At 46.2% G+C, this 9,744-nt stretch overlaps 1 protein-coding gene across 2 annotated transcripts in view; it reads right to left on the bottom strand.

Annotated features, from left to right (window-relative positions):
* INVS (inversin) overlaps positions 1 to 6,651 on the bottom strand; it is an 87,780-nt gene extending 81,129 nt beyond the window's left edge. For both annotated transcript variants that reach the window (XM_006031360.3, XM_025213005.1), the window contains exon 1: positions 6,190 to 6,651. In XM_006031360.3, coding sequence (XP_006031422.2) covers positions 6,190 to 6,406 — 217 coding nt within the window. In that variant the 5' untranslated portion in view covers positions 6,407 to 6,651. The remainder of the gene's footprint in view (positions 1 to 6,189) is intronic.
* Positions 6,652 to 9,744: the final 3,093 nt, after the last annotated feature.

Raw genomic sequence — 9,744 nt, 5'->3', positions numbered from 1 at the left:
CCCCCCCCCCCCCTCTCCTTCTTATTTAAGAAGCCGTGCCCGCAAATGGGGGGCTTGCATGTGGTGGCCATGGCTGCCACCACACTGCTGCTGCTGCCCTGCAGCCAGCCGCACAGCTCCAGGCATGGTTCCACAGCAGCACAGGGAGGTTTTGTACTCAGCGGCCATCACCGCTGGCATGGCCCCACAGATAAGATGCAGCGGCCACTGCATGCAAGCACCCCACGCTTCCCACAGCCACCATCCCTTGTCGCCGCTGCAGAGCCGAGTACAGAGCTGTGCAGCCAGCCGCATGTGAGCCTTCCCCTCCCCTGGGCAGCCAGCTGGGCAGCATGTTTGCGGGCCGCACATGGCGGGCACCCTGTCCTTAGCTCCTGGCCCGCTCCTGGCTGCGGTGTGCCACCTAGGGCCGGCAGCACTCCCCGCACGCTGAGCCCCCAGCCACCTTCCCCAGCCCTGCCCTACACCCTCTAAGCCCCACTTACCTCTAGGACAGGGGCAGGCAATTATTTTGGGTGGAGGGCCACTTACTGAGTTTTGGCAAGCCATCGAGGACTGCATGACAGGCAGCCAGGGGCAGACAACTATTAATTTTCTAAATTTTTTAGGAGCCCCACGGGCCAGATAAAACAGCCTAGCAGGCCACATCTGGCCCACAGGCCACATTTTGCCCACCCCTGCTCTAGGATCTAGGGGCGGAGGGTGAGCCTAAGCTTGAGCCCAGCCTTGGCTGACTCAGAGGCTCAGGCCCTGCCCTTCCTCCTCTCCGTCCCCCTCTGGTTAGGCTGGGAGTTTCCCACCCTTTCTGCAATCAGTTCTTGCAGGCTGGAGCTGTGCCAGCCTGCAAGAGCTCTTTGCAAAAGCAGAGAATCCATGGATTTCTCAACTAAAAAGGGAAATGGTGGCTTTCTCCGTTATTCCATGGGAAACGGAAAACCTGGATCCCTGCTCATAAGTCATATTCCCCAGCCCACTAACCATTTTTGTTGCCCTCTGTTGGATTCTCTCCAATTTGTCCACATCCTTTCTGCAGTGGGGGGCAGATTTCCAGCCTGCAAGGGGCTGGGGAGAATGGGAAGAGGACAATCAGGCAGGCCATGTGGAGAGTAGTTCCTGCAGTTCCCTGCAAGTAAGTTTGGCGGGTGAGGGGGAAATGGGGCCCCCATAGTGAGGGAGGGAGGGAATTGAGCAGGGCTGGGGCTAGAGGTGCTGCCCAGCCAGAGTGGTGCATGGGGCCTGGAGTCTGGGAATGTGCGGCCATAGGGCCCAGCTGGGGAACAGGATGGAACAGCAGGTGTCTCATCTGAGGGTGGCAAGGGGGCCAGCTCCCCCCCACTGCATGCACTCCCAGGGGGGGCATGTGCCCCCCAGATTTGTGCATGGGAGGGTGGCAGATGTGGGCAGCCCATTGCGGGCTCAGGGCTCTCTGCCCTGCTGGCGTCTCCCCAGGGATTCTGTGGCTCAGCAAGCAGCACCTGGAGTGGCAGGGCAGAGCAGGGCAAGGAGGCATGGTGCTGCTGTCGGGAGCCCTGTGCCAACATGGAGAGGTGTCCCCTGCCTGTCTGGCAGCAGCAGGTGTGGCGGCATGAAGTTGTGTCCCTTGCTGCAGCTGAGTGGGTATGGAGCACCTTGCCATGGCAATGCGGGGCTCCCAGCAGCAGCAATGAGCCTCCATACCCTGCCCTGCTATGCCCTCCTATGCTGGGCCCCATCTGTTGGGCTGTGGAGGGCCCCGGGGGGAGGGCAGCAGGGCAAGAAGCCCTGAGCAAGCCTGTTTCCCTCCCCCCATGGGCTCCGCTCCAGCAGTGCCACCTTTGGGAGAGTGGCAGCCAAGCAGGTGCAGGGGGCTGTGGACCCAGTTCCCTAGCCCTGTAGCCCTGGCAGCTGGGGGGTCTTCTCTGGCAAGGCTTGGTGGGGTAGGGGGCTGCAGGTCATGAGTGAGGGGCACCAGCAGTGGTGGAGTGGCTGTGGGTTGAGGAGTACTGTGAGTCAGAATACAAGGGGGCCGGGAGGAAAGGGACTTGGTAGTGGGGATCTATTACAGACCGCCACACCAGGAGGATGGGCTAGATCTAGAATTCTCAAGGCAGCTCTCAGAGGCCATATGGTCAAGGGACATGGTTGTCATGGGTGACCTAAATTACCCTGACATCTGCTGGGAGGAGCAGTCAGCCAAGTCTAACCGTTCACATAGCTTTTTAACCTGCGTACAGGTGCTTCACCTAATGCAGGAGCTATATGGTCCAACTAGGAGAAATGCCTTAATGGACTTGGTATTGGCTACAGGGGATGGCCTGGTGGCAGATATGCAGATACAAGGTAACCTAGGGGATAGTGACCATCGACTGATTGAATTTACTATCTGGCAAAGGGCAGGAAAGATAATCAGTAGGGCAGAAGTGCTAGATTCCAGAAAGGCCAACTTCAACTTGCCCAGGAGATTAGTGAGGCACTGATGATCGGGGGCATTGTTGAGTTGGGAGTCCAGGAAAGGCGGTCATTCCTAAAGGAAGCGATCCTTCAGGCGCAGAAGGAGACAATCCTATTGCTCATGAAAGGGGGCAAAGGGGCCAAGAAACCCTCTTGGCTGAACAGGGAAATTCAGGAAAGCCAAGAGGCAAAAAAAGAGGCATACAGGCTGTGGAAGCAGGGGTAGGTACCAAGAAGGAGTATACCTACTTGGCTCACACCTGCAGGGAGTCAGTTAGAAAGGCCAAAGCTGCAATGGAACTTAGGCTGGCAACAAAAATTGAAAACAAAAAAAAAAGTACTTCTACACAGATATAAGGAGCAAAAAGAAGGTGCACGGTAACATTGGACCCCTACAGGACAGACTAGAGCAATTGGCGACAGATAGGAGGGACAAAGCTGAGCTCTTCAATGAGTTTTTTACTTCTGTATTCCTGAACACAGATCAGGACAAATCTCCCAATTGGATTAGAGATGATCACAGGAGGGAAGCCAGCCCACCAACTGTTAGCGCCGACTTAGTGAAGGGACACTTGGAAGGGTTGGATGTGTTTAAGTCAGCAGGCCCGGATTATCTTCATCCCACAGTGCTGAAGGAATTGGCTAGTGTCAAAAAGAACCACTGGCACAGTTATTTGAGCACTTATGGTGCTCAGGTCAGGTCCCAGAGAATTGGAAAAACACCACTATGGTCCCTATTTTCAAGAAGGGGAGGAAGGAGGATCAGGGTAACCATAGGCTAGTTAGCCTCACCTCTATCCTTGGGAAAACTTTTGAAAAAATTATTAAGGATCACATTTGTGGGAGTTCAAAAAAATAATGCTGAAGGGCAACCAGCACGGGTTCATAGCAGGTAGATTCTGCCTGACTAATCTTGTTTCTTTTTATGACTGGGTCACAAAATGCTTAGATGCAGGGGATGAGGTAGATATCATCTACCTGGATCTTAAGAAAGCTTTTGGTATGGTATCTCATCCTATTCACATAAAGAAACTGAGCGGCTGTGACGTAGATGATTACATGGTCAGGAGGGTGGCAAATTGGCTAATGGGACGCACCCAGAGAGTGGTGGTGGATCGGTTGGCATTAACCTGGAAAGATGTGGGCAGCGGAGTTCCCCAAGGTTCGGTCTTTGGACCAGTGCTGTTCAATGCCTTCATCAGTGACTTGGATGAGGGCATGGAGAGCACTCTGTCCAAATTCGTGGATGACACCAAATGATGGGGTAAAGTAAACACACTAGTGGGCAGGGAATGAATCTAGCCATATCTGGACAGTCGGGAGAAGTGGGCAGAACAAAATAGGATGCAATTCAACAAGGACAAATGCAAAGTGCTGCACCTAGGGAGAAGGAATCGCTAGCACACCTATAGGCTAGGATGGAGAGCACTCTGTCCAAATTCGTGGATGACACCAAATGATGGGGTAAAGTAAACACACTAGTGGGCAGGGAATGAATCTAGCCATATCTGGACAGTCGGGAGAAGTGGGCAGAACAAAATAGGATGCAATTCAACAAGGACAAATGCAAAGTGCTGCACCTAGGGAGAAGGAATCGCTAGCACACCTATAGGCTAGGAGATGATCCTCTCAGCAGCACTGTAGCAGAAAGGGATCTCAGAGTCATAGCTGACTCCAAGATGAACATGAGTCATCAATGTGAAGAAGTGATCAGTAAAGCTAACCACACTTTATCATGCATTAGCAGGTGCATCACAAACAGGTCCAGGAAGGTAATAATTACCCTCTATGCTCTATGTGGCACTGGTGAGGCCACAGCTGGAGTACTGCATCCAGTTTTGGGTGTTGTACTTCAAGAGGGATGTGGATAACCTTGAGAGGGTTCAGAGGAGGGCCACTCGTACGGTTAGGAGCCTGCAGGTAAGTCACTACGAGGAGAGATTGAAGGACCTGAATCTCTTCAGCCTCCGCAAGAGAAGGCTGAGAGGTGATCTTGTGGCCATCTACAAATTCATCAGGGAGGACAGCAAGGGATAGGAGATACTCTGTTTACCAGGGGACCCCTTGGAGTAACTAGAAATAACAGCCGCAAACTGACAAAGAGCAGATTCAGGTTAGATATCAGGAACAACTTTTTTATGGTAAGGGTTACTGGAATCTGTAATGGGCTCCCAACAGAGGTGGTGCTCTCCCCTACCTTGGGGGTCTTTAACAGGAGACTGGACAAGCACCTGGCTGGGGTCATCTGATCCCAGCGCTCTTTACTGCCAGGGGCAGGGGGTCAGACTTGATGATCTGCTGAGGTCCCTTCTAACCCTAATATCTATGAATCTGTGAGTAGCATTGGCAGGGCCAGAGGGCTGTGGGTTGAAAGTGAGAGGCACCAGTAGGTCTGGGGGATGGGGAAACTGTGTGTGGGGAGTGAGGGGGCTGGCAGGGCCAGGGGACTATAAGTCAGGAGTGAGGGGTACCAACAGGGCCAGGAAGCTGTGGATGGGGAGTGAGGGGTACCTAGAGGGCCAGGGGGCTGTGGGTCAGGAGTGAGGGGCACCAGCAGGGCCAGGGGACTGTGGGTTGGGAGTGAAGGGGCCCAGCAGGGCTGGGGGGGCCGTGGGTTGTGTGGGGAGGGCACTGGCATATCAGGGCTGCTCAGCCCCACAAAGTGGGGGCGGGGGGACAGCTGCAGGTGGACCCGCATCCTGGTGAATGAAGGGAGCAGGGGTAGCTCTGATTTTCTATGATAAAAAAACACAAATCAGATGCCAAAATATACAGGTATTTAACATTAATTTTATTATAATGATTGAGGCACTGGTAGGCTTCCACATCACTTTAAAATTGTAAATATATCAATAAAACATTGTGTTCAACTGATACCTATACATATATAGTGGGTTTTTTTATTTTAATTGTGGAAAAACACAGATTTGGGGTTTTCTAATCAGAGAATTTGTTTTTTTTTAAATCAGAGAATTTGAGATTTTTAAACAGAAAAAACCAGGATCCCTGGTTATTTGTCAAATCCTGAATTTGTAGTCCCCATATTGGGGTACAGAGAAAACTCTTGTAGCATTGTAGCTGTCTAACAATTTCAAGCCTCAGGGCTTTTGCTGGTTTACAATTTTGGGCAAGAAGGATTTTTTTCCCTTTGTGAATGCTACTTGGCTTCTGGATTATCTTTCCACTTTCCACTGGGATGCTAGACACAGCGAAGACTGGGTGCTTTTTGCTGGGGTATGCTGTGGCACCCACCAGTACTCAGAAAAATCAGAGGCTCATGGAAAAGGGCCTTGCTTTTCTATTCACAGTCATACCAATTATGGAATCAGGAAGATTTTTTTTCCCTAGGTCAGATTGAAAGAGACTGTGAAGATTTTGGCCTTCTACAGCAATGTAGGGCTTGGTCCTTCGCCTACGATCTTCTAAGCACACATTTACTAACCACTTCCCTGACATTGCAGTGGCAGGGCACTGGCAGTGTGTTTATCTCCCTTGCTTTTACTTTTGGGATATTATAGGCGGTCCTCGGCATTTTGGAGAGTGCTCCTGGTCATTGTGGGTAAGCGTTTGATGTGATGGTTTTAGGGTATTTTTGGGTGATTGCCTGTGAGTGCAGGAGAGAGGACTTGATGGTCCAAAGAGTTTCCATTTTGAGGTTTTTACGTATATGTAATAATTTATAACTGTTTCTAGTTTGTTTGGGGTTTTTTTGCATTAATGCAGGCATTTAATTTTTCTTTACTGTAAATCATGCCTTACCTGTGCCAACATATTTATCTGTCATGTTGATATCAATGTCCACTTTAAAATTTAGCATAGTCTTGATAACATCATCACTGCCTTTCCCAGCCGCCCACATAAAGGATGTTCTTCCCTCAAGGTCTGAATCATCTTTCACAGAGGGATATTTAAAAAATACTTCAACTGTTTCCTGCAAGAAAACATCACTGAATAAGAATGCTATTGAAATTAACATAGAAAGAAGTCTGTAATGACAGAAGAAACTATTGTTTTGTCTTACTTAGCAGTTTTTCTGAAGAAGCAAAACAAAGCTTCATTTTTTCCTTCTTAAGGTTGAATACAGTAAAGTCTCATAACAACATTCCTGGCTCATAATATCACCACTAATGTTGTATCAGAGAATTATCAGCCCTGGCCACTGTTTGATTGTGTTATTATGCTTTTTCTTGTAATTATTCTTATTTTGCTTCCAACTCTTTTTTGATTTCATGTCTTACTCTTTTTTTTACTTCGTTTTATTTTAAAATGGCACATGTATCAAAAGAAGGTACAAAATACAACCATCACTGTGAAGGAGATAATGGGACAACACTGATAGCAAAAATCATGTTGAAATACAGCGTATGAGAAAATATTTCTATTTTCAAATTTGGATAGGCCTTTACATGACTCATTTAATTTATCAAACAACACTAGGCTATTCTATAACATATTCACTATGTGACAAATGACTTGTTTCTCAAATAAAACACTATTATTATTATTTAATACAGTAATGGGGTTATTGAATTACTGAAATATAGTAAGCAGAAAGATGACAAATCATTGTAGCCAAGACCAGGCTCTGGACTCTATAACTGACATATTTGAAGACTGTCTCTTTTAACTAAAGAGAAAAACTCTTTTTGTGGTGATGGGTTTTGTTTCAAGCTCTCAGTTATGGACCATTTATTTCTAGTTTCAGGCTCAGTGATTGCGTTACAGCTTTAAAAATGGGATATTATAAGAACCCCCCCCCACAAATAGTTTAAAACATAAACGCAGAAATCCCTCCTTCTGGCTATCTCTCAGCTAGAAATCTTACCTCTGGCTCCCTGGCTGATGTGCATGCTCTGAGCTTCCAGGCCCCCACTGACTGAAACTCAGCAAGTTATATTGTTCCAAAGATAAATACAAGTTTTTGGGCTCAGTGTAGGGGTAACTGGGTGACATTTAATGGTCTGTGATACACAAAAGTTCAGACTGAGATGCTCTAATGATCGTTTTCTGACCTTAAAATCTAACATGCAGAATAACAAGAACTCCCTTCCAAACAAACCCACTTGTTTAACTAATGATGATTCTGGGTAAGCTCTGGTAGTAAAGGGAAGAATAGTAAACACCACCTTAGGGGAAGAAACTGTCAAATCAGAAGAACTCACTTTCTGAACTCTGATGGCCGATTACAAATGCTGTGGTACTGATACTGTATTAGTAGCAAAGTGTGCAATACTTAACATTTTCTTTTTGAATCAAAAAGTGGAATTCTATTTCTCTGTGGTCACCTAAGTGGCAGTTTTTTAATTAAGGCAATTGTGGCACTTTAAGTGCAGGGAAACATTTTATTTCCCAGCAATGTGGACACATATGTAGCTGCTAGCTTAGAAAGGAGGGGACCTGGGATTCTAGCTTGGGGTTCTGCTCCCACTAGTCATGTTTATATGAGATATTTACTGTGCAGTATACTAATCTACTGTGCAGTAAAGCATCACTGCCTACATGTGCAGGCACTTACTATGCAGTAAATTAGTCTACTGCACACTAAATTTACCACTTGCTTTTGCATATGCAGTAGACTAAAGTTTTTTTTTCTTATAACATCCCATATGCAGGTACTAAATTTACTGTAGACAAATTTACTGCGTAGTACAGTCAAATAGCATTAACTGCACATGTAGCTGTGCCCAGTGATACAGAAACCTCTGCATTGTCCTCCAGCCATTTTTTCCTGTTCCTGTGACTGTATTACAGAGGAGATCCATCTCAATTTTAAAGTAAGCAAGCAAGGGCAAGAATTACTTTGCATGACTTAGCAGTAAAGCCTTTATTAAAAATGATAGAGTAGAGAAGAAGCAGAAGTAAAGACTTGATTTAATTAATGCACTAGGTAGACCACATAAAATAATAATGCCTAAACTACACTCTCCTTTCCTCAATGGCCTGACTTTGCCACTAACTAGACTACCTGTTCTACTGCATGTCTTTGGTCTCATTACAGCTCCTTATAACACATCTTCACTCCTAGTTCACAGCCCTCTTCCATCCTCCAAGCAAACTGTTTGTATTTGCAATGGAAGCTTTACTCTGATAAATGGCTCAGCTTGTGTCTGCCTCTTTCTCAGACTTGAGGTAGGGCATTTGATCCTGAAAGCTCTCCCAAATATATACTTGGTCCAATAAAATATATCACAAAAAACCTAACCTCTAAAGCAAAAATGTGAGAAAGGAGCATGGAAGTTTAGAAGGACCACCACCTTTTAGACATATATTGAAAGGTGGGAAAGGTGAGGAAAAAAAGTGAATGCAAAGAACAGTCAACAAAATATGTGAGGATGACAGAGACAATGAATTGGGTTTTCTTGAAGACATTTATGTTAGGAAATTATTAACAAACCCAAATAAAAATGTTGAAATATAAAAGAGGATGAGATGATAAACACAACCACTGTACTTTAAAAACTAAAGAAATGAAACCTAAACCTAAAAAGAGAGTGAGAGCAGGAAAAACGATGCTGACACTAGATAGTACTTAGAAAATATTGGCTTGATCCAGCTGCTGTTGAAGTCAATAAACTTACATTGATCACTGGGGCAGGACTGCTCTTATTGTTAATGCTCATACTGGTCCATACCCTATTCATAATGACTTTTATACACAAAGTGAGTAATCTGTGAAATGGATGCAGTATTTCAACACGAGGAAATTAAAAGTAAAGAATAAAGGATCTAGAACTTGTAGATGTTTAATATATTGCTGAGAGAACTGGAATGAGATGACAAAAGGGCAGAGATATTCAATACTGTAGTAACATGAAGGTGAGAATGACTATTCAGTTGTGCAGTGAATGCCAATAGGATTTAGGTTTCCTCAAAGGACTGATGTAAGATGCATTTATAAATAACTGCTGGCATGAGTGAGCAGTCAATTATTACTGGGAGGGACCTGAACAAGAGTTGTGATTCAGAGGTGTATCTGAGTCATAAATAATGCTTCTTACAGCAATTTGTACAGTGGCACAGTTTATGCACTGCTCACTTAGGGTTGCAGCCAGTGTCAGAATCTAATGTTTCACAGACCAGCACTCTTGTGGCATTCTATTTGGTATTAAACTACCGTATATATTAGTTTTTGTGGCTGGGTAGAGGGTCAGTAAAAGGATAATGTCTTGTCTTATGGTGCAAGCTAGTGATCTTCAAGGAATGCTATCACTTATTTAGGGAAAAGCCCAAACCCTGAGAGAGAGCTCACTCCACCCAGAACAGTCACTACCTCACTGGGCCACTAAGCCAGGCTCCTGGCTGCTTTGTTTCACG

Source organism: Alligator sinensis, unplaced genomic scaffold (genome assembly GCF_000455745.1).
Source record: "Alligator sinensis unplaced genomic scaffold, ASM45574v1 scaffold882_1, whole genome shotgun sequence".
Classification (NCBI taxonomy): domain Eukaryota; kingdom Metazoa; phylum Chordata; order Crocodylia; family Alligatoridae; genus Alligator; species Alligator sinensis.
This window is presented reverse-complemented; position numbering and strand designations above follow the sequence as displayed.